Raw genomic sequence first — 25,444 nt, 5'->3', positions numbered from 1 at the left:
CATAAATGCACTCACAGTCAGGCATGAGAGCACAGATTCAGAGTGACCCCATGCACAGTGCGATGGTTGATGATGTCAGCATCACTTTTCTTCTTCACCCTAAAGACTGACTGCAGAAACCACAATGCAGCGAGGTCTATGGGTCGATGGATGGCTTAATAGAGTGACTGCTCACTCTGAATCACCATCTTTCTACTGCACATGCTCAATCCCTGCTCCTTTCTCTCTCTCGTTTTCAACCACTTTCATCCTCTCTGTCTTGATCATTCCCTTCTCTTTAATACACACAGAAAGCAAAAGCAAATTGCTTGTCTGTCTTAAATGTTTTTGGTTTACTTCTTGCTGAGTTGCATTTTAATTTGCATTATTCTATCTCTCCACTGCTGTCTTACCTTCCTCTCATTGCTTTTGTTCAGCATTTCATTTTCATCCCTCTCTGTTGTGATCAGCACAAGGGCGGGTCGACTCTGCAGAGGCCGTGCGTGTCTCGCGCCCCTCCACTCATCTTGCTGGGTGGGGAGGATGAAGAGGATGGAGATCAGGGAGTATGTGTGACCCCCAAATCCTTTCATACCCCCACACACACCTAAACACCACACACACATCCTGAAGCTGCATGCGAGTGATGTGCACTTAACCCCATGAAATATCAAACACTTTGTAACAGCATTCTTATATGATCCTATAAAGCAGATTTTACATTTAATCTGTTTTTGTTCTGGTATTTTTTTGTGTCACGTACTTTACATTCTAATTGTACTTTTTAAGGATTTAAGTTAATCAATGTACGTGATTCTCATTTTTAATTAATTAATATTTAATAATTATGGCCAAATTTAGAATCACCATCTGTGCATTAATGGTGGTTTATATGTACCCATAAACCAGAAATTTAGGTAAATGCTGTGTATTATAAAACTATAAGATCTACTGTGGCCAGTGACAGAGAAGTTGCCACACTCACAGGATTACATTCATACAACAGCACACACTTAAAACTTGCATTTTTATCTCTACGAGTTTACACGGGGTAACCTGTGTCAGATACAGTTGTGTGCAATGGTTTGCATAGACTTAGGATAAAATGAAGTAGACAGATTTATACTTTTCAACACTTTTAGTATGTTTGGGTTTACAGATGTTCTGTCAAATTGTATATGGTTAGAATACAAAAAAAAAAGGGAAAAAAATTACTCAGTCACCTCTTATGCGGAATTATCGTAAATACGAGTTTCCCACTAGGATGTTGCACACGAATGACCTCTCAAGTTGTAATTATGACTGGGAAACTCGGAGATAATTTTGATACCCGAGTTTCCGAAATGGGAGGAGTCCTAAACTTTCAACATGGTGGAGGAGAGTTTCTGTACTGAATGACAAGTTTTTTTTTTGCCCGAAATGCGGCTAATAGTTAGCGGTTGCTGTTCTGGTCATATTCATTTATGTACTATATAAGCAACCATTCTATGCATGTTGTACATTTTTACACCCTGAAAATAGCTTGAATTTGACCAAAATTCCATTATTGTCAGAAAGCTAGCTAACTGAGTAATATGTGCTATGGTGTCAAAATAAAAGTATAATAAAAAATTAAGTACGTATGAATGAGCCTGGCGTTATCCATATTTCATGCTCTTTTTGACAACAAATCATGTGAACATGACATACTTGTAATTACCACTTCAGTAGTGTGAAGTAGGATAATTCCGATAGCACATGAAGGCAGCATTAGTCACACACAGATGAGAAACGTCCAGAGGTGGTAAAAGTCCACAGTTTCCCTGCTCAAGTAAAAGTGCAATCACTCTTCTAAATAAATACAGTATGTTTTAACAGTTGAAGTACAGCTTCAAATTATTCACACAAGTTAAAATAGAAAAGTATAAACTCTTACATTTACTTAAATTATGAATGTAAAAGAACAAGGTTCACAAAAGACATCTACCTCAAATCATTCACTGATTTTAGTTACTGATGGTAAATTAGTGTCACTTTCACCTAGGAACATGCGAAAACCTTAACTAAGGCTAACTAACAACAGATTTATTCCTAAGTTTTTGCGTGATGATAACTCTGATGATACAAACTAGCTAAATGCTAATAGCTAGCTGTCACAATATAAACTTCCTTAATAAATACAAAATGTGGGCGCTAACAGATAGATTACAGTGATGGGTATTAGATCTCATTCTTGCTGTAGTTCCAGTTTAATTTAAATTTTTTTTTTTTTTTTTTTTTTTTTTTTTTTAATAAACTATTCCTTGAAGCTGTCTGATATTAAAAAGTCACCTATTGACTTCAGAAATATCTGATAATAGAGAAATGTAGTGATAGTTGAAAACATAGTGATTTTTCCTTTGAAATGTAGTGATGTCAAAAATATTAGGTGGAAGAAAACCTGAACTAAAGTACAGATACTTACAAGCCAGCCATAAGTACACTAACGAAGTAGTTATACTTTTATTACTTCTCATCTCTGGTAACTTGCAGTAAAATACATTTCTTGGAATATAATTTGGATGGATGTTATCACAAAGGAGTGACTGAGGCACAGTTTTAATTTACTTGGACGTGTAAATTAAAATAACAGTGTGACTCTTCTCCTTTCACTACATGGGTGAGATTAAAACGTGTACTGCAGCCAGCCAAGACATTTTTTACTTCATTTTTCAACTGCTATCATGGTGTCCATCACATATGATTGTTTCTATGCAGCCAAAAATAACATACACATCTAGTTTTCATTATTTTGAGTGGCTCATACATCTTCCACAAGCCTAATCCCATGTAAAGACCTAAAGCCAGGCAGGACAGATAGATGTTATCAGCACTCGGTGTCTACGCTGAGGCAGTAGGGCACATGATAATGTGCCTCTTCTGCCCAAGTCATGGAGCTGATCCTGTCCATGTGCTCAGTGAGATTACAATAGAGCTGCTCCTGTTCCCACTGCTGCAGTGATGACTAACTACACCTGCATTCTGCACACAGGCCACTGCAACCCTCTGTGTGTGTGTGTGTGTGTGTGTGTGTGTGTGTGTGTGCGCGCGCCTTAGCGTGGCTTCCTTGCCTCCTTCTAGTGTGTCTGATGTGATTTAAGCAGAAAGAGTGTGAGCTTGTGTGTGTTTTTGTGAAAGAGGAACTGAGGTAACTAGAGACTGTCACAGTGTGTGTTAGTGCATGGAGTGATGATGAATGCAGGTTTTCTGTGTGGGAGATTTTACACCAAATGACCATAAGCCATTCCTGACACTTTGAGAGAAGCTTTTTTTTTTTTTAAACGACTACCAATATCCCTAGACCTTTGCTCTTAATCTCTCCGCTACGCTCCTTTTTCTTCACTGCTTTTGGCTTGCAAGCGACACTCTCCTTTCTCCCATTGCCTATAAGCTCTGAACCATAAATGACACGTTTTTATTTTCTTCTCATCTTGCTCTTTTTCAGCCCAGAGAAAAGGGCCGGATGCGATTCCATCGACTGCAGAACGTGCAGATTGCCTTGGAGTTCCTCAAACAGAGACAGGTATGGGCGAACCACACAACACATGCACTCCATGTCCTTCTTGATTGTTCTATCTGGTCATTACATTTCATTTGCTTATAAATGTTGTGTGAACAGAAATCACAGCTCACCTTACAGGCAGCAAATGTGTCTGAAAATTACAAACTGCTCCTTTAAAGAAAAGCTCTCGGGCGATTAACAGTCGATGAAGTTAGTGGCAAATACTTTTGTCAGTATACTTTAGAAATAGTGGTGGATCTTGAGATTACATACAAAAAGAACAATAAATACAATACTTTTATAATCATACATATTATTTATCATAATCATAATATGTAAAATACTATTAATGTAGGTTTTTGCTGTACTCTTTAAATAACTATCAGGTTGTTCATTGCAGGTCAAACTGGTAAATATCAGAAATGATGACATTACAGACGGAAACCCAAAGTTAACTCTAGGCCTGATCTGGACCATCATCCTCCATTTCCAGGTAAGTTTTCTTGTTTTCTAATCCAGTTACAGAACCACTGACTACTTGCTGGGTCTTTATCAGAAGTGTGGAGATAATAGAGTTGTTTATGTATGGCAGTGCTCAGAGCTCTAATAGTTGCTGTACGATAGCCAGCTATGTCCTCGTTTCTCAGTGAGAGCTGCAGGGATGTGATGCCAATAAAAAGCAGAGTAAAGGGGCTAAATTAGGAGAGAATGAGTGAGACAGAGCGTGCCAGAAGAAATCTGTCTGTCGCTTTGTCTGCCTGTGTGTATGTCTGTGTCTGGCTGTCTGTCTGCATCTGTTGGCATGTGTTGTCTCTTTCTGTTTCTCTTTGTATCTGTCTGTCTTTCTGTCTGCCTGCCTCTATCTGTCTGTCTGTCTGTGTAAGTCTGTGGCTGTATGTCTGTGTGTTTACTTGTGTATGTCTGTCTCTGTCTGTGTGTCTGTTTCTGGAAGTGTGTGTGTGTGTGTGTGTGTGTGTGTGTGTGTGTGTGTGTGTGGGCTTGTGATTGTTAGAAATTAAAAATGAGGGTCACATCAACACATGGGTGGTTGTTTGTTACAAAAGCCCTCAGTTGGTCTTGATTTAACAGAAATGAGTTATCGATTTACATCTTTTGACATTAGGAGCAGTGACACGCTTTCTGTGCTAAGGAAAGACAGGGAGAATGTAGGACATTGTGTCTCCATTAATATGTTCTTTCCATAACTCCTTTGTGAAATCCAGAACCTTGCAGGTCTGAAAACATAAAAGATTTTTCTGTGCATCTAATGATTTGATTCTTTTTGTCTTCAGTATGCTGTGTGAGATTTAGATTATGTGCTAATCATGTGATTTTAAGGAAAAGGCTGCTTTTTAAAGCACAGTCCACTAGAGGGTGCTGTGGATTTCGAAGGTGGGATGATGTCATAAGGTGACATAGGGAGCCGGTTGCTATGGAGACTGTGTTTTATGTGACTCTGCAGACATGATGCAGCAGAGGGGGAGGGGAGGAGGACATTGGAAGGAGGGATGAAAGGAAAGTCCCTGGGCATGTTGGGAATGAGCAGTGTTACAGTAGATGGTGGGCAATTCTGAACGACTGTGCAACTCAGTGTGCTAAAGTTTGTCTGAGATGAAATGTGTGAAGGAAGAGCTGGATCGTATTAAAACAGAACCCTTTTATTAGTCTATACCCCTGTTCGATATGCATCAAAACTGTACATAAACATGGTCATTCATGTATTCATAAGATCCAGTACCATCATCTGACAGTATCAATACTGCCACCTTAAATGAACACCACCATCCATCTTTTTGCCACTTAAAACCTGCAGGCATTCTGCGCTGCCACAGGAGACTAATCATCCTGTCTCTCTCACTCAATTTGGGACACGTCCCCTGGAAACTACCGCTGCAATTTAGGCTAACTCTGGACTGAATTGTCCTCAGTTTGTCCTCGTATTGCTCTTGTGTATTTTCATCACAGTCTTTGGGTTGCTAATGTGCGTAATGGAGTATTTTTTCTACAGCTGAGGTGGCGGGAGTGCAGCTCTCCCAAAGGAGCTGTTTACATTAGGTGGTTGATGGAAATGCTCAGGAAGAAAACTGTCTACTCAAACCGGAGTAATGACGCTGCAAGAGGGTCAATCATCAGATGGCTCCCAGCAGGGCTGAATGCTGAGGAACTTCCCTTCCCAGTGCTAAAAGGTTGACGTAATGATCTCATCTGTGTACCACGTGAGAGGCGTGGATGTTTGAGTGCGGGGGTGGGAGGGGGACATTGAATTAAACGCCTGTTCACATTGTTAATTTAGTCTACAGTTGTAGATACTAATTAGTTCATCAATCATGCCACTATGTCAATATCAGTGGGTCTTAAATCAGTCTGCATTTCTGCATTATATTAACCATACATTATATATACCATATGTTTGTGTTAAGTGATAAGCAAGTGATCTTCCAGATTACTCAGCAGCTGACAAGCCTGAGTGTATTTTTCCTCAATGACTTACTGTTTCCTTATTCCACTTTCTTTTGCCATATTAAAAATTGGTTTCTCAGCTCCAGTGAAGTGTCTGCCTTAGAGAGAGTTTTTGGATTTAGAATATTTCCTTTTCAGAGTCTGCCAAATATTAAGGCTTTCTTGTTTACTTATTTATTTATTTAGTGTGCATGTGGGTCTGTGTGCGCGTGTACATGCAAAGCTCTGAGCTCGCAACAGCGAGAACAAGTGAGAAGCAAGAGAGAGGGAGGGACGAGGAAGCAGATAGGAGGAGAGAGAGAGGAGAGAGGGAGGGAGGGAGCTACAGCAGCAGTGTGTTGTGTGAGGCTGCAGCAGACTGGAGATAAGACTTCTGTTTGCCGGCAAGGGAGCCAGAGCAGCCAAGTTGCCCAGCGACAGAGCGAGGAGGCAGGCAGCACACTGCTACTGGAGCCCCTGGCTTCTCTTCATCTCAGGCCTTTGGAGGATCACCACTGAGACACATTCTTGGGATCACAGGAGGCACACACACTGCTTCTCTTACACTTGGAGCCCCAGATCAATCAGATCCATCGTGTACTGCTCAAGAGATGGAGCTCTTACTGCTTTCTCTCTGACCGGAGCATCTGCAGCTGTCTACAGTCATCACACATATCCAGGAACTGGATAAATTTCCTGGTGTTTCCCTGCACAGCACTTCATCCAGAGCAGGTTGAGGCAGCGAGTACAGCTGCTCTAATTAGATTCCTCAGCCAGTGAGGCCAACGGCACAAGGGAGTGGCAATCTGCCTGCGGAGGAGAACATCTTCAATGGAGAGACAAAGAGGAGATGAGTCCCCCAAACTAAAGTCGACAGTTAGGTGTATCATGGGATTAGTCATGGCCACAGTTACCAACGTTGGGGGATAGTGAGTTGTGTGTGTATACCTTTGCCGTTTTTGTGTGTGCATTGCATGCATGGTTGTGTAGTCTCTAGACTCATAGCGCTCTCTGCCCTCTTTATTGACATAAATGTCTTCTCTCGGTGCATGTGACATCAGTTACCGTGGCAGTGGAGGCAAGACACACTGTTCTCCCTCCTCCCCTTGCTGCTCTTTAATGTCTGGAGATTGATCTTATATTGCACGCCTTTGGAGCCTCACACATACAAATAAGGGACTCTGGGAATTAAAATGCTGAGCTGTCATTGGCTCTGATTGACTGATCATCAAAATTTAAAGGCTTAGATAACTCATCCTTTCTGCCCACTACCAGCTGATCTGTGACCTAGTGTAATGCTCCCTAAACATTTTATGTTGGAGTACTATTACAACTACTATCACAACTACTATTGTTACAACAGTCCACAAGCAGGACTATCAATAATAGATTCTAGTGGAATCTGAAACAGAAGAACACTTTTATTACTCCCGGGACATCTCAAAATTCATACTGGTTTGTGTTTATTTGAAAGCAAATAATGGCACACTTTTGCCAAGCTGGCAGTCATGTGTCCTGACTCAGTCTTAGTGACTGTTTGTGTACACACTCTTGAGAGATAGCTTGTGTGTATGTCTGCACTGCAGCTCTTACCTTGTTCTTACTGAGGAATATCAGCAGGTTGAGTGTGTGAGCCAAAATTGTTGTGCAGAAATACCTGGTCTTCAACACATAGCTTATGAAATGGGCCAAAAGGGTCCTGGTCTAGAAGGACCTTGACTTCTACCTGAAAAATCACTGCATCTGATCTACGTGGACAATGGGATTGAGGCTAAAAATGCATACTGGTGGACCAGAGTATTTCATAAGGAGAGGGGCTGACATCTAGTGCTGATATCCTTGACGTGCTACAGTAATGTTGGTGTATGAGTGAAGGGTTGACCACAGCTTTGACTATCTGCTGAGCATGAACAGGCGGAGCAGCTGCAGGTGTACAGAACTGACCTCCAGAGGTTCAACATAAATCATCTTACATGATCTTATCTTCATATCTCTATGTCCTCCATTATTCAAGAAATTATTAAATGACATCAATCTAACTGAGTTTTTTTGTTCCTGGTTACTGTTGTATCTCACCTTCTTTCTGTACTCTGCTGGAAATGGGGAACTCTCTTGGTTGTGTAAAGCAGCCTAGAGAAACAGGACCAGGTGCCGCCCCTCCTCTGTCACCCAAGAGGAAACTCCGCTTCAGGCGAAAGCGCAAAGTGAAAAAGGCACAGAAAGGTGTTGAAGCAGAGGCTGAGAAGAAGGATGAATTTGGAAAGGTTAGCCTTACAAGGGAGGCCAAATTAAGTATCACAGATTATGCTTCAAACAAACTAGGATCTAGCAAAACAGTGACTGAAACTCCTACCCAGGTGGTCCTAGTTCCTGGTGTAGCACCTATCTTAGGCAGCACAGGGACATTGCGAGGGAGCAGAGTGGCTATTCTTTCTCCTGCTCCAAGCCCAGCATGGATGGGGACATTCCATCAAGGGTCCGACGAAAAGCTGACTGAGCAATCTCAAACTAAGGCAAACTTGGGCACCATGACACCTGGAGGAGGTAGAGTCTGCCGGGTTCAAGGCCGGGTTCAGGGTATTCTTGAGAGACCCTGTATTTTAAGTGCCAAAAGTGGGGAACTAGAGCCAGAGGACAAAGATGAAGGTAGGTCATGCGAACTGTTTGTAGATGATGCCTCAGAAATGGACCAGAAGGGAATAGTTCACATTCGCGAGGTTGATGGCAGGCTCTGTGTAGTCCGTACTGTCTACCCAAGAGATTACGGATCACCTTTGTGGCACAACCGAGGAGTGGAAGTACACTCAGAGCCACCTGTTGCATCTCCTATTATTGGTGGCATTCAGAAAGTACACGTGCTGGAAGGAGAGAAACAACCCTCCAGTGTCACCAATCCAGCAATTTCTGTTGGTCAACCAGAGAAAGGATTCATGTTGGGCAGTCATACTCAGGGTGCAGAAGGTACTGGTCCCTTGCAGGATCCTCAGTCTTCAGGTTATGCCAGTGATGTGCCTATTACCTCTCCAGACATAGCGGGTACTGCTCAGACAGATTGGGGAAGCTCTTCTGAAGTGCTGAACACTTCAATATTGGAGAGTCCCATCTCCCCGCCAGAGAAACCATCACAACCCCTCTCTCAGGTCAGACACAATTGCTAATTCCTTTGTCTTTCTTGGGTGGTACTGATCATAATCATTATATATAGAAAATTTTAAATGGATGGTTGAAAGGAGTTTTCTTTTTTGAGCACCACATTTTGTCTGTTAATTGTCTTTGTCCGCTTGAATTCCCAGACTCAGAACTTTATGTTTTACTTACTGTGCATATCACGAAGCAGACATCGCCACCACTTTCCTGACCACTTCCCCTGAGCCTAATCATCACTGAACACCATAGTTTTTTTTTTTCCTTTTTCCCCCTATTTTTTTTTCTTTTTTCTCTTTTCACTACTTTGTCCATCTGTTATCACACCATGCACAGCCTTCTCTGTCAATCTTGATACTCAATACAAGAGGTTGACGATCTGGTATTATCTCTACCAAGGTGGACAGATCATAAACTTATTAGCTCGCCCACCAGGTAGTAAAAGTGCCAGTGTAGCTGGTTGCCTAGAAACCTAAATGACTAGGCAAAGGAGTGGTAGCTATTGTAATGTTTTATGTCATGACCCACTAGTTTTCTAGTTAAGTGCATTGCCTGATTCTAAAAATATCAACAGTCAACCGTGTATGCTAATTTAGCTGAGTAGTAAAAATGTTCTGCCATCAACTAGATCATGCCTTGGTTGTGTAGTGCAGCAAGCAGTGGGTGTAACTATAGTTACACCTTCGCTGTAGTTATGCTGCAGAGTACGTTAAGTTAAAACTTAGCCTACTTACAAAGGAGAACCTTGGTTTTGTGGAAGTAGTAGGTTTTTTTGTCTTCTTCTGGTTGTTAAACCTTTATATTTGCTATGCAACAATAAATAAAACACCTAACAGCCCTGGCACAAAAATCTGTTTTTCCCATGCTGCTGATATGGCCATCAGTGTGAGCATTGCTGACATGCTGATACGTCACCAGTTGCTTTATGTGCAATCTTTTTTTCTTCTGTTCAGTTCAGTGATGCAGGTTTATGCATAGTGCGTGTGACACATTCTCCTCTCCTTATCACGAGCACTCAGGAGAAGTAGTTATGGCGTTTGTTACAGCTGGATTGACAATGTGTTAATAGTCTACTGTTTATAAAATGACTGCTCCTTAACCTTTTCTGGGGCAGTAATAAGCTGGCATTAGGTGGTGATCATTTTTATGGCAAGCCACCTGCTAGATGGGTTCATTTTATTTTTTTTTGGACATTGCTGTGTGAATAGAAACACATGATCTTGACTGCTTTGCTTTGACCTTAACAGTGCGTATGTGTGGAGCAGATCAGTACACCACATTCTGAGTAGTCCTTGTCCTCACTCTCTGTATATCACATTTCTCCACATCTAAAGCTGGATTAATCAGGACAACTGCAAGCAGGCCATCTCAGAGGGACTAGGCTATTTTAATTTTTGCCTCACTCCATGTCTCTTTTTTGACTCTTTTTAAAATTTCTCTTGTTAGGTCCAGTGTCTCTTTGTATATTTTATCTCCCTGCCATCGTTACAAATATATATTTATTTTATTCTTCAGGCATCTTTTTATTTATTTATTTATTTTTTTATTTTGTTAGAGCTGTCTCAAAACCTCTAACAGTATGAACGAAGATGCACAGAGGATCTTGCTACCTTTAACTTGGCTGCATAATCATATATAACTGGCTTAGTGTGGATTATGTGATGCAAGCATTGTGGAAGGTGCTAGAAACAGCTTTTCCCACACTGATGTTAACACTAATCTTAAGCTTTAGCCTCACTGCCCCACACACATAGCTATAGTTTCATAGATCACACACACACTATATGTTAGTTAATTTAAAGGATAAATCAGTAACTTCTATCTTCTAACTACTGTATGTGTAGTGTATTTGATTACCACTGAGGATAATTTTAGCTCATTTGCCCATTCTGAGAAAACAGAAAACCTGTTTAATTAAAACTTGCTTACAACCGTCAATAAATATTTACGCGAAACACATGCATACATGTAGCTTTTTTTCCCTTTTTCCCCCGTGTTTTTTACTCTTTTGCTCTTTTCCCCCTCTGTCTCCATCCCTCCATCCTGTCTCACACCACCCAGAGTCTTCTCTGTCAGTCTTGATACTCTGTACAAGAGTTTGATTATTCAGTGTTCTCTAATGTGAGCATTGCTGACATGCAGGTATGTCATTAGCTGCTTTACCTGCACTCACTTTTCCTCTGTTCAGGTTTCCTAAGGTTTTGTGGTACCCATAATATATGATCAGGCTAAAACTTACTATCTCTTTCTTACTATCTTATAAAACAATCTCTGAAAGTCCAATTATATGCATTTTCAGAAAGCTAATACACAGTGAATCTATACAGTGAATATACATTTGTAGAGATGACTGAAAAATAAAATGCACAAGACACTGGACTTGACAGGAGAAACTGACAATGTCAAATAAGGAAAGGCATAGAGTGAGGCAAAAAATTAAATAGCTCTTATGAATTCTTGAAAGATATCAGGAAATTAGAGCCTGAAGTGCTTGAAACTGTACTAAAGTACACAAAGCTTTGGTAACATGGTCTCTTACCAAAGGTTGCATCCTACGATTCCTTTATTGTTGGAGCATAACAATGAATGCATTATATGGTACAGCATTTTAAAGACAGAATTCAGCAGATGCCCTTAGTCTTCCATTGTAAGTCAACTTATTTTCCTTTTTTTTCTCAGTACAAGAAGTACAAATTCTTGTCTCTAGAAACTGCTTATATGTTACAGAATAGAAATAAATGCCAGTGTATTTTTTAAGATTGCTAACTTCATCTATATGGATATCTGTATGGAAAATAAAATAATTATTTTCTGGAATCCATCAAAATGTCTTAATGATGAGTTAGTTGTTAGACTATGGCATACTGTTTGAGTGAGTAGTTGGCCTGAATTAAACAGAGTATACTCTCTTTACCAAAAAGCCTGGTGTTTCTTCCCTGCAGGAACTGCACTCTGCTAAATAGAGCAGCTTCACTTCTCTAGGGCTCTAGCATATAATGATCTGAGACTTTGTAAGTAAGAAGGCTTTGTTTTTTTTTTGTTTTTTTTTTTGTTTTTTTTTTTTGGCCATGCACTTATTTTTGGATTCAAGGATTCAAGCAATGTGTGATATTTGTAGTAATGCAGATGATTATATAGGGAATGCCTTATGTGCAGTAGTGAAAATCCTGTGTAAAATACTTCAAATGAAGAGCCAGGCTACTCCAAATTTGTGATTAATACAACTTGGCCTCATCAACTTTATCGTAAGAGGCTAAGTATGGAGACTGTATGGAGTCTGTGATTTATCTGTGTGTGCTTTCTCTCTCCCTTGTTTGCTCTGATTCCCCAGAGTCGCTAGCTATCTTCTGTTCTGAGTTTGGGTTTGCTTTGTGCTGGCACTGGAGACGCGTGTAGAGCGTGAGGGAGAGGGATGACGAAGGAATACAGATGAAGTGCACCAGGCACAAGATGATACCACATTCCACCTCCTTTTGTCCAAATGGAGAATGACTAGAAAAAGTAGAAAACAGGAATGCAGCTGAATGCTTGTGGCTTTGTGGGAGGCAGCACAGAGAGAAAGAGAGAGACTAAAAAGGAAAAGACTGCCATGAGGGAAAACAGAACGCAAGTGATGGCATTGCCACAGGAGAGATGAAAGAGAAAGTTGTGGATGTACTTTCATGAAAATCTAAAGAGATGGACAGGCTTTAATAGATCTGATTGAAAAACGCATTTGGGCTGTACACTGTTACACTGGATAGATGGAAGGCACTGATTAATGCTGAAAGAACTGAAAGCTCCCACCGTGTGTGTGTGTGTGTGTGTGTGTGTGTGTGTGTGTGTCCCTAAATGGGCCTAAAATCAATTTCTTTTTTTGTGTGCAGATATGTAATTATTTGTGCGGAGTATTTAAAATGAATGTTAAAGTAATACTACAGTGTTTTTAACCTAATCTACGTCTGTAGCATATGTGCGATTACCACAAACAATTTCAACACTTTTTCCTAACACAAAGACTCAAAACTCACTGAGAATGAGAGTCTAAGGGCAGTTGTAGAATTCTGCTGAACGCCTAAAATACATGACTATATATATAAAACACACATTCAGAACTGTGCTACACTCAACAATCAACAACAGATGTCTTTAAGACTTTCTCTCTCCTTCCTAATCTGTTCTTATGTAGTTTTATCTGACTTTTCACTACTAGAGCTATACAGGAAAAAGCTATTTCAGTTATGTCTGTAATACATAGCCACAATTTTTCTCTCTGAAGAAGCAGTCCCATCTCTGAAAGAATGAATTTGACAGATTAAAATGGAATTCTCAGCCTCCCATGTTTGAGAGATCAATCATCCTTTCTTTCCAACAGATCTCTGAGATCTATGTGAGTGGTGAGTCAGGTGACTTGACAGCCAAGGAGAAGCTTTTGCTATGGACTCAAAAGGCCACCGAGGGCTACCCTGGCATTCGCTGCGTCAACTTCTCCTCCAGCTGGAGCGATGGCCGCATGTTCAATGCCCTCCTGCACAGATACAGGTGCATACATGCGCACAAAACAATATCGACACCCTCACACACAGTCACACTCATAGTTGTGTGATTGACTCTACACTGCCTGCAATGTTGACTATAATGTACTGACTAAAGATTAATAACATTAAAATGAACTTTATAATTAGAAATTCGTTTTTGTGATACAGCGACTACCAAAGAGAAGCCATAATACTGTCTAGGCTACTAAGAAATGCACACACTCTCACAGAACTCTCAGTATTCGCAACTCTCTTCTCTTCATCATAAAATTCAGGCCAGACCTGATTGACATGGAGCTGGTGGCACGCCAGAGTAACCGTGACAACCTGGAGCAGGCGTTTGAGATCGCAGAGTCGCTAGGAGTGACACGACTTCTGGATGCTGAAGGTAGCATTCAGTTTGTTTTGTCTGACTTTATATTCTTTGGTTTTGTCTTTATTTACACATAAACAAATTTTATTGCTGGTTTGCAAATTTTCACCTTTCTGCTTTTTTTTCTTTAGTCTTTCAGGCTTATTCATTTAACTGGTGTGTTATTTAATGGATAAAAAGGATAAACACTTTTTATGGATAAAAAATGACAACAACAACTATTGTTATTATTATTATTATTAGTAGTAGTAGTAGTATTTTAACAATAATATTTTTATTTTGTTTGAAAGTCTGATAAAAATAAAATCCAAGAATATCTTTAAATACTGACAATTTGCTTTTTACCATATGTTTGTATTTACATTATTATGATTGTAGTCTTTATGTTTGTATGTTAAAGCTCCTCGTATTCTGGTATAAACATAATCAACCTGTCAGCAGTCATTTTAACTATTGATCATGTGATTATAGCCTGTTTTTGCATTTGCAATTATGCAGCCTGTGTTTAATGATTCATACTCTCTCTACTTTCTGTTCTTCTCACACTAGATGTGGATGTACCCTCACCAGATGAGAAATCGGTCATCACCTACGTGTCCTCAATCTATGATGCCTTTCCCAAGATCCCAGAGGGAGGAGAAGGCATCACGCCGCAAGTATGTGCAGTGATCTTCCACACTTAACTTTCAACACATGCACAGTCCTTTGCTGCTCTCTCACTTTTATTCCCTTCTTCTTTTTCTCAGGAGGTTGACCAGCGATGGGCAGAGTACCAGTCTCATTTCTCCTCGTTGCTGCAGTGGACGAGGCAGCACATGGCCCTCATGGCCAACAAGAACTTCCCCCAGAACCCTGTGGAGCTCAAGGTATGTTGTTTTTTTTGTTTTTTTTATAAGGTTAAACAACAGATGGATTTCAGACAAGCGAAATGCCAAATGAAGATTTTGTAGTCACAATTAAATTACAGTGGTTACCTTAGAGACTGGAGTGCATGTAAATAAAATAAAAGACATAGTGGCTCAGGACCAGATGAGATTCATTTTTGTGTGAGTGTAACAGTGTCTTGCTTGAAGGTAAAATATGATCATCAACATTTGGTTTTTTTTATTCTTCTTTTCACCCCTCAGGCACTTTACAATGAATACGTCCACTTCAAAGAAACCGAGATTCCTGCGAAGGAGACGGAGAAAGGGCACATCGAACACCTTTACAAGCTGCTGGAGGTGAGGGAGAGGAGAGAAATGAAAAGAATAAACAGAGAGGGATGGAATGGTTGAAAAAGAAGTTGACCTTGATTCTGCTGTGGAATGCAGCACACTGTTTATCGTATGGTGCAGTGAAGCTCTGCAGGAACATGACTCCCGGGAAAATGGAGATATGAATGCTTTATTCATAGAAATGAAAGACAGGGATAGAGAAGAAAAATGATCTATTATCAGTGTCCCAGGGAAAAGATTTTTAAAGTCTTTTCTGTTCTGAGTGTGTGGTTCTATGTTCCTCTTTAGGTATGGATCGAGTTCGGGCGCCTCAAACTCCCACAGGGATTGCACCCTAACGACCTGGAGGAGCAGTGGGGGAAACTGATCCTGGAGATGCTGGAGAGAGAGAAGGCGCTGCGGCCTGCTGTGGAAAGGTGAAGGACGATATCTCGGCACACAGTCTGAGAAATAATCACATAGACCTTTAAATGAGAGAGTGACAGAGCTGTAGGTTCTTTTCTGTTTCTTTCAATAAGAATAGTTTCTAACAAGATTGTTCTTTCTTTTTGGATTTCAGACTGGAGTTACTCCTACAAATGGCTAATAAAATTCAGAACATGGCTGTGGACTGTGAGGAGAAACTCACCTTGGCCAAGAACACACTGCAGTCGGTCAGTAAGCCTCAATGCTGAGACAAAATCTTTATTCTTCATTTATCTGCTTCTGTTCCCACTCTTTGATTTGCAACATATAATGCCCCTTAAGGTTTGGTACCAAAGGTTTTTTTTTTGTAATTTTTTTTTGTCGGCCACAGTTCCAGCGCGATAGGTTCTAGTTGTATTGTTTTAAGATTTTAGATCTCTAAAGAGCAAGCCAATGGCAACAACAAGGAAAAACTTTCTGAGACAACACGAGGAAGAAAATTTGACAGTAACCAGACTCAAAAGAGAACCTATCCTCTGCCTCTTCTAAGAATATGCAATATAAGCATATTGTAAATTGGAGACATAAATTGCTTTTAGGAAGTGCATATCAAAGTAATCACACTTGTGGGTGGGACTAGCAGCAATGCTTGATGTTACATGTTGCATGTAACATGGTAGGTATAACCAATCTGTAGCATGTACACAAAGGCAGAAAAAAAACGCATTCGCTTGTTTTGTTGTATGTACCATCAGAATCTACATTATGCCATTTCATACCAAAGCACTCAAATAAATTCTCAAATATAATTTGGTGGTGTTTAATTTTTTGTAACAGCACAGCTCAGACTGTAGTGTTGGTTACAAGACAGGTTTATCTTAATGCATTCATCCTAATATGTAAAAGCATCACACAGCACTTTCATAGATCATTTTCCTAGAGCAGTACATCCCAGAGTGTTTTATTCCTTACACATTTCTTAATTTATCCATAATTGTATATGGCTTTGATCACATACTATGCATTCTATATGTTGTTTTCATTTTGTCTTATTTCTATCAACAAAAGTACAGTGAAGATTTCTGTTTTTTTTTTATCATTTACAATTTAAATTCTCTCAGATAATGAGCCTTTTCGTCAGTAATGTCAGTAACAGTAGCTTTGTCAGTAGCTACTATAAGATGGACAACTAGCAAGCTGAAAAAATTGCAGTGTTAAGCCAAACCTTTTGTCTGTGTTAACAGTATAATCATTGTGCATCAAATTGATGCAGTCACTTTTACAGTCCCAGAATTCTGTTGGATCCTGTTTGGGTTAGTTCTTGTTTTTGAAAGTGCAGTGGAAAAATACCCTAAGTGTCCACCATGTGTTTGATTGCAGGATATGTCTCAGCTGGAGAGAGGAGAGCAAGCACGCTGTGAGCAGGAGCTGGGTGCATACCTGCAGGACTGTGAGGCTCTGGTCCGCCAAATGCAGCTGGACCTGCAAATCCTCCGAGATGAGAAGTACTACCAAGTCGAACAGCTGGCCTTCAGGTTTGTGAGAGGGAGAATTGGAGTTAAAGTTACAGGAAAGTGGGCCAGAGAGAATAATGAATAAAATTTTCTCATATCTTTATTATATCATGTTTATTATCTCATATTTTTTATTATATCATTAGATCATGCCTTTCTCTTGACATGGCTTATTCTTCTTTCTCTCAGAATGCACTTTTTTAATTTTTTGATCTTTCTGTGTCCTCCACTTTCCTATAGAGTGACACGTCTGCAGGAGGAGCTGGTCTCCCTGCGACTGCAGTGCTCCAGTGTTTACAGAAAAGGCCACTTCCTGTCAGGAGGAATGATGGGAGATCAGACTCAGATGCTCACCTCGGGGAGCTTGGCCACGCTTGGAGCCCAGACATTGCTGGGGGCAGCAGGCGTCATGGCAAACCTGCTCAGACGGCCCATGTCTCGCTCCGAACTGGTGGCCATGTCCTCATCTGAGGACGAAGGGAGTTTGCGCTTCATTTACGAGCTTCTGGGATGGGTGGAGGCAACGCAGGTTCGATTGCATTGTATACTTATTAGGCACAAAATAAAAAAAAAAGTATCTTTTTATGCAGTACATTCAGGACTTCCTGTAAGTGTTCCTTTTGTGCTGTGGATGTGACATTTGTTTGCTCAGGATTTTTTCACAATCTTCTCAGTTTGCACAAAATACATTTTAAATGCTGTATGCTGTAAAAATTATCAGCACATACCTAAAGAACATGAAAGGATAACTATAAAAGTATTTGTAAGGCTTGAACCCCTGCATTAGGTTCATATGGTTGTGCAAGGTAACATGGGGATGAAGAGTGTGTGTGTTTGTGTGGTAGGAGCTGCTGGAGCGGGCTGAGTGGGGCTCCGACTTGCCGTCTGTAGATCAGCACTTGCAGGATCACCACACCATCCACAGTGCCGTGGAAGACCTGCTGCACAGCCTGAAGGAGGCTCGTAGTTATGAGGTACTGTACACATACACAACGTGTTTATCACACCTCTCTGACCCCTGTATTGATTGACTCATCTGTGCGCTCTTTTTTTCTCTTCAGCCACGTGTCTCTTCCAATTTCCGAAGCAATTATTCTGAAACCTTGGCCAAGCTGGAGAACCAGTACTGCAAACTGCTCGTGAGTGTGTGTTTGTATTTTAAGGCTTGTGTGTGTGTGTCACTGCAGTGTACCTTAGTCCTCATCAGGGTGTGACAGAGTTCATCCCATGACAAAGATAGAAGGTACAGAGAGTCTGCATATGACACAGACAAGGAAATGCACAGCACCTGCCCATGACACATACAAAAACACACACACAGTTTTCATCTCCTTTCAGCTCAGTAAAGTCTCTAGAGTCAAGTATTTAAAGATTGAGAGGGTTAAGGGAGGGTGCAATCTTTCAAGGGAGTAAAGGTGTGTGCATGTAGGGGTGTGTGTGTGTGTGTGTGTGTGTGTGTTTGTGTGAGTAGTCAAGGGTGAAGGATGAAACCAGAGTTTGTGAATGGTTTCTGTTGCCGCAGGAGCATTCGTCATGGCGACTGCGTTGCCTGGAGAGCTTGCGAGCGTTTGTGTCACATTGCACTGAAGAGCTCATCTGGCTCAATGAGAAAGAAGAGGAGGAGCTGGCCTTCGACTGGAGTGAGAACAACACCAACATGGCTGCAAAAAGAGAACAGTATGCTGTGAGTGACAGTAACAGAATAAGTATATCATATATCCAGGCAAGACCAACATTGCACATAACACATCATATTCTGTTTAATAACCTTAAAGGAATACTCCAATATTTTTTTGAACTCCATCTACCATATCTGAAGTCTGTGTGCAGTAACCATGAACTCCCTGTACTGATTAATAAATAAAAACCTGTTTACATGCCACGCACTTACAATGGAAGTCTGTAATGTAGAATACCACAAATAAAGACTTAAACTGCAGAGCTACATAATGTGGAACACCGAACATCTACATTCTATATTATGTGAAATATGTTAAAGTCTTGCCACTGTTTTGTACAACTTTCAAACATTGGAGCAGTAAATAATTGCAGTTATTTAGGCTTTCCCTGAGGAAATCCATCCATGGGTGATCAGATTATGCATTTATAAATAGCCACAAATTCTTCTTTCTGAAAAAGTAGTACCAACTCTGAAATACCATTGAGATGAAGGATCCATGAAAGTATTTTTTTAAAACCCATTTTCTCCCAATTTGATGAACTGCCATGCCCACCAACCAGCCAACTTCTGCTCATATATCACAGCGCAGAATAACACATTCTGAGGAATGTGCTGTCTGCCCTTTTCTGCATACATGAGCTCACAGATGCCCATGATTGGCTAGTGTAGGTCTGATCAGCAAAGGAGTGCGAGTAACACCTTCCCTCCCTCCCAGAGTGCATGGCTCAGGATTCAAACCTGCGATCTCCTGATGATAGGATGAACACTTTTCTGTTGCAGCGGTTTTTTTTGTTTTTTTTAAACACAAAAAAGTGTCTTACATAAATGTTTACTGATGCCCCAACAATTGCCATTGGACTTCCACTCTACATGAATTTTAAGTAACTAGGATTTCTGATCTGTTCTCAGTAAAGGAAAAAGTGTTGAAATTATTGTTCATGATCACACATGCACTACAAATACTGTAGATAGAGATTCGGTTGAAAATCACTGGAGTATTCCTTTAAATAGTGCATGTCTCTTTATTATTAATGCTAAAGAAATAAGCCTGATCTAGTGTGTTATTAGTAGATTGCCAGTTCATTTGATTTCTGTCCTTATTTCACAGGAATTGAGGGCAGAGCTGGAGGAAAAACAGGAAGTGATGCACTCCCTACAAGAAACAGCTGATCAGCTGTGCCGGGAGAACCACCCAGCCAAACAGACTGTAGAGGTGAGCTGTCAGTAAGCATTACTCAAAATGTAATAATATTAATGAAAGAACCCTCACATCCATATCACTATGCATTAAATGAATACTGATGGAATTAGAAATGCTGTAAGGGTATTTCTTTTTAAAGGAAAAAAAAAATCCACCTTTGCCATTTTTCAGATTTTTCTCATACACACTGGGCCAAATGCCTAATAATTATTTAATCAGGAGTATTATTGGCTTTACTATTATTAGTCTTGATGCTAATTATGCTCTCTGACCACAGGCCTACAGAGCTGCCTTACAGACACAATGGCAGTGGGTTGGCCAGCTGTGTGTATGTGTGGAGCAACATCTCAAGGACAACACTGCCTACTTTCAGGTACTGTGTCAACAAAAAAAATCTCTAAAATGCACATTTGTCTGAATGAAATGGGGTTGTAACCGTGGTGATGCCATTCTTAGTTCATGAGTGATGCACGAGAATGTGAGACGTACCTGCGACAGCTTCAGGACACCATCAAGCGGCAGTACACGTGTGACCAAAACAGCAGACTAGGCAAACTGGAGGACCTGCTGCAGGACTCCATGGTAAGGCTATTTTCACTGATTACACATGCACACACATACAGAGATCTATTGACCTGAATAGCACTCAGCAGATGGCACAGTGAGAAAGGGGGGCACACAGAGCAGGCATGAGCAGTGTATATTTCCTCCATGACCATCAGGAGAAGAGACTGAGCTGGCAGAGGATGCTGGATGGATCACCGTAGTAAAGGGGTGTAACATAGTGACACTATCCATATCTATTTGGTGTTCCAAGTAGTCTTTATATGTATTTGGATTTAAAACCAAAGTGTGGGTGGCCTAGACCTGAAGGTTTTTTTTTTTTAAATTAAATTAATTTAATTATTAATCCTACAAATAAACCACGTGAAACACTGGAAAACAATGGGGGAAAAAGAACAGAGGAAGAAATGCAAGCACTGTAAGCATGGTCTGAATTCTGGCTCTGCTGTACAGGTCTACATCACACGAGTTCACTAGTCTCAGCTAGTGATTAGATACAAGACTTTCTGGCCAGTTTTTTTTTAACTGAATAGTGCACCTCCTATTTGTATCTGTGTCTACACATCTGTTCTATTCTTTCTGTACGGCCTAGTGGTATATACATTAAAATTAAGTACATTAACATAATACAGACTGAGAGGTGAACAAGACATTCCCTTCTTTGAGTTTGAGTTTCTGATCCCTCAGGTTGTTTTCAAGTTGCTTGGTCCACATCCACATTTGGTGTTGATTGCTGCACTTTTTACTCTGTGAGCCACATCCTCCAGAGAAACTGGAGGGTTAGTCATCTCCAAATCATTACAACTTTCATCTCTGGATTTCGTCCTCGATTGTGGGTGGCTGTTCACTTCTTAGTCTGATGGTCTCTTAGACAGTCATAGAAGGAAATTCTCAGGATTAAATGTTGTGCTTGTTTGCCAAGTATGGAGAAATATTTTCTAAAATCCTTCAGCAAACACACCAATTTACTGCCTCTGAGGTTGTCCTCATCCAGACCCTAGCTAAGGACCAGAAAGAAAATGTCTGAGATGTTTGTTAATTGTGTTGCCTTTGATGTATTGGGAAGGTATACATGCTTGCATGGACTTGTTGCTATTAGAATAAAAAGCATGTTGTTGAGACATCTTGAGTCTCCCTTTCTGAGCACAGTTCTCACTGGGGGCACAGATTCATCTAATTCAACATGCGTTCGACAGATGCCTCTGCGCAGCTGTTTTTAATTTGCTCTATGGAAAATAACACATTTGCTACTTCTGACTGATTTCTTGACACTGTTCCATATTGCTCCATGACTCTCACATCTGCGTGGTTATAATTTCCACCTCAGTTTTGGTAAAAACACACCTTGGCATTTGATCACCACTCAACAGCACCAGCCCTAACCCAGCATTAATTCCCTGCACTCTCAAAACCACTTGTAAAATTCCAGACCGGAGTGTAATGCCGTTAGCACTGCCTCAATTTGTCTCCGCTTCTCAGAGCCAGCGCTGTAATGAATTCCTAATGAACCTCCAAACTCATGGAGGCCAGAGAAAAGGTTAGAATTTTGTTCATTATTTATACCGGTGCCCAGCTGAGATGCTAATTGCAGAGACAAAATCCTACACTAATGTTAGCACAGGGATCACTTGTTGACTTTGACCTCTTTGGTGGTGGCAGCCATTAATCTAGATCCTTGGTATAGAAAATTAATGTGGTTATAGGTGGACTAGATATTTGGTAGAAAATAAGAGCAATGTATGTATGCAAAATAGTGCAAAATAGGTTCTCTCAGTGGAGTAAATTGTAATGTTATCAGTTAACATATTAATTTTGATCTTAGCACTGGACATAAGGCATATTAGCAGGTGGTAGGTTTCGTCTGTAAGAAGAAATGATCAGCAGCTTGTCATGGATCTGGAGCGTGTCCCAGCAACACTGGACACAAGGCAGGAATACAGGATCACAGGGCATCCTGGTCACAGGTTGCCATGCAAAGACACAGTTACACACTCATCAACACCTAGGGGTAATTTAGAGCCACCAGTCCAGATAATTGAATGTTTTTGGAAGGTGGGAGGAAACCTGAGAACCCGAAAGAAAACCCACACAGACACATGAACATGTGAAACTCCACACAGATAGTATCCCAAGCTTAGGACTAAACAAGGGACCCTGAAGCTGTGAGGCACCTTTGTGGGCTAGCTGCCAGTATAATTAGTACAAAAAAACTAGAAAGAAATCTTTGCGTTCATAATTTAGAATTTCTGCCAAATATCCCCCAGGAACTTTAGAACATTTTGAAATAAAATAAGGCAAATTATAAACTAGCATAATGTTACATAACTAGCCAGATAGCTGTGTTTTGCCAAAGTCTAAACTAAATGTTGAGCTTAAATGTTGTGTTTCATTGTACTGGAAGATGAGATTGTGTGTGACTCCATTTTTATGTGTGACTCCATTTTTATGTTCTGTTCGACTTTGTCTTTACGTTTTGCATAGGAGTTTCCTAACAAGTAATAGAATCTTAAGAAATGAAAATTGTGTAAATGATTATATATAAATAGTGAAGTTTTTAGTTCTCTCTTCAAGGGCTTGGCATAATGCTGTAGCATATCACAGTTGTAGTAGAAAAATCAATATCAAAGTATTTTACATATTGTAATCAAGATACAGTGTAAACAGTATGTTAATTTACATGTATGTCTTATTGCATTGCATCAAATGAGCTCAAATTTAATAGGTATCATAATGATAATACTTGTATCCATAAGTTGATTGTATGTGAATAGATCTATCTGTATAGAATCATTGGTCAAATGTAGTCTTCAGCAGTGTCATATGATCTAATGTAAAGTAATGAGTTTGCAGATTGAGTGACACGTGATTGTTTTCGACAGGAGGAGAAGGAGCAGCTGATCAAGTACCGTAGTACAGTGGCCAGCCTGGTAGGACGAGCCAAGACGATGGTCCAGCTCCGGCCACGTAGCGCTGACTGCGTTCTGGGTACCACCACGCCCATCCGTGCCATCTGTGACTACAAACAAATAGAGGTATGACCCATATAAATGATGCACACCCACTTACACCTAAGCTCTGTATTGAACTTTCATATCGCTAAGAACTGATCTCTCTCTCAGTTTTTTTAATGGCTGATTTCCATTCTGCCCTGCTCAGGCCATGCCCTCAAGCCCTTTTGCTATCCATTTCAATGAAATGCATTTCTGTAGAATCAAACTCATGGTGTATCTCCAAAATGTTTGAGCGTCGTAGCCATCATTGCAAACCCAGTGATGAATTATTATAACACATTCTTCCCAGCTCATTGCTTACCTACATTTCTTGCCATCCTCTCTAAGTCTTACAGTAGCACTCTAAAACAGGATGAAAATAGAGGGGTCTCTGTTTTCTGCAATAGGTGAAATAGATCTTATCGCTGTCAGGTGTAGTGTGACGATTTTTGAAACGCTCTTCACCGTCTGCAAATGTGCAGCTGCGCAAGCAGAGCTGTTTTCACTAACACTGGTAGAACGTAGAGCATCCGTGTTTGTTTTATGCATTGCACAAACCACAGAAAACGAATTTCAGAAAAAAGAATTTCCATATTTCACATCTTATCACTTATATTTCATAAGAGCCACTTGGTCCTGACTGAATCCTAAATTTATTTACTATACATGCTAACTACATAGGGTATAACAGTGATGTTGTAGGACCTACATATTACAATATAAGCCCAACAGAATACCATTCGAGGCTCAAGAAATGAGGGATTCCAATAGGTGCCTGTTGTAATGATGGTTGAGTGCAAAAAAATTTCCATACCCTTACTTCTTCCCCCCATTTTCTCCCTAATTTGGTCTTGCCCCTTCCACTAGCTAACTCTCCCCTATCGTACGACAACTACCAACTGGGGAGGGTGACGGCTAACACATGGATGCTCCAAGACACATGAAGCCAACTTCCTCATCTTTTCAAACTGCTGCTCATGCTGCGTCACAGGGCAGCGTAACACACTAAGAGGACAGCACTATCTGCTCTGTTCTGCATACATGATCTCACAGATGCCTGTGATTGTCTAGTATCACTCCAGTTGACAGTAGAGAGACAGTCACACCGTCCCTCCCACCCTGAGAGTATGGCCAATTTTGCTCCCTTGTCTCCCGTCCATGGCTGTGGCATTGATTGATGATTCAAACTCACAGTCTCCTGATGATAGGGCGAATGCTTTTCTGTTGCGCCACTGAGGAACACATACATCAGCCTAGTTTGAAATAATGAAACCAACAAGACCATATTTTAGGTTTTACATTTGTTTCAGGTGTTCCTTATTTTAATAATGGAAAAAATCTAAATCATAATTCTGAATGTGGCCTTTCAGTAGAAAACTGCTGGTGAGTTTTTGCCTTAAACATGTGTTGATTGATTTTAGATTATTAGACATCTTAATAAAGCACCTTCAAATAAATTAACTAGAGCAAGCCGGTGGGGTTGTAGTCTTGAGCTTGCTAGTTCAGACTCAATTGCTATAATATTTGGACCATGCTGTAACAGGTTTTAAATGAACAGAGAATTCTGCTTTATGTGTTAAAAAAAAAAAAAAAAAAAAAAAAAAAAAGGTACAGTGGAGAATACAAACTTTTGAACTCAACTGTAAATCCTTGGATGTCATTTTACTTTCAAGACACAATTATGTTTGTTAATTTAATTGGGAAATTGATATCTAATTGAAGAAATATGTGTGAATAAAGTATTCCTTAAATTACATGAATATAATTAGACCGTTTCCTATATCAAGAAGCCAAAAAAAAAAATTTGGCCAGGGACAAAGAACTTAGGATCATATGGAGATTTTTTTGCCTTTGAATATGCAACTATTGTGTTTGTGTCTACGCGTGTGTGTCTATATAT

The 25,444-nt window shown here is 40.3% G+C and overlaps 1 protein-coding gene across 1 annotated transcript in view; it reads left to right on the top strand.

The window, feature by feature from the left end:
* Nucleotides 1-25,444, top strand: part of macf1a (microtubule actin crosslinking factor 1a) — a 184,710-nt gene that overhangs the window by 82,369 nt on the left and 76,897 nt on the right. Inside the window, 18 exon segments of the mRNA XM_053228719.1 lie at nucleotides 3,443-3,520; nucleotides 3,900-3,992; nucleotides 13,437-13,603; nucleotides 13,875-13,987; nucleotides 14,522-14,628; nucleotides 14,719-14,838; nucleotides 15,100-15,195; nucleotides 15,478-15,605; nucleotides 15,749-15,842; nucleotides 16,975-17,129; nucleotides 17,349-17,637; nucleotides 17,954-18,082; nucleotides 18,170-18,247; nucleotides 18,631-18,792; nucleotides 19,898-20,002; nucleotides 20,268-20,363; nucleotides 20,447-20,572; nucleotides 23,434-23,586. Of these exon segments, the coding sequence (XP_053084694.1) occupies nucleotides 3,443-3,520; nucleotides 3,900-3,992; nucleotides 13,437-13,603; nucleotides 13,875-13,987; nucleotides 14,522-14,628; nucleotides 14,719-14,838; nucleotides 15,100-15,195; nucleotides 15,478-15,605; nucleotides 15,749-15,842; nucleotides 16,975-17,129; nucleotides 17,349-17,637; nucleotides 17,954-18,082; nucleotides 18,170-18,247; nucleotides 18,631-18,792; nucleotides 19,898-20,002; nucleotides 20,268-20,363; nucleotides 20,447-20,572; nucleotides 23,434-23,586 (2,289 nt within the window).

Source organism: Pangasianodon hypophthalmus, chromosome 23, assembly GCF_027358585.1.
Source record: "Pangasianodon hypophthalmus isolate fPanHyp1 chromosome 23, fPanHyp1.pri, whole genome shotgun sequence".
In the NCBI taxonomy this organism is placed as follows: Eukaryota; Metazoa; Chordata; class Actinopteri; order Siluriformes; family Pangasiidae; genus Pangasianodon; species Pangasianodon hypophthalmus.
This window is presented reverse-complemented; position numbering and strand designations above follow the sequence as displayed.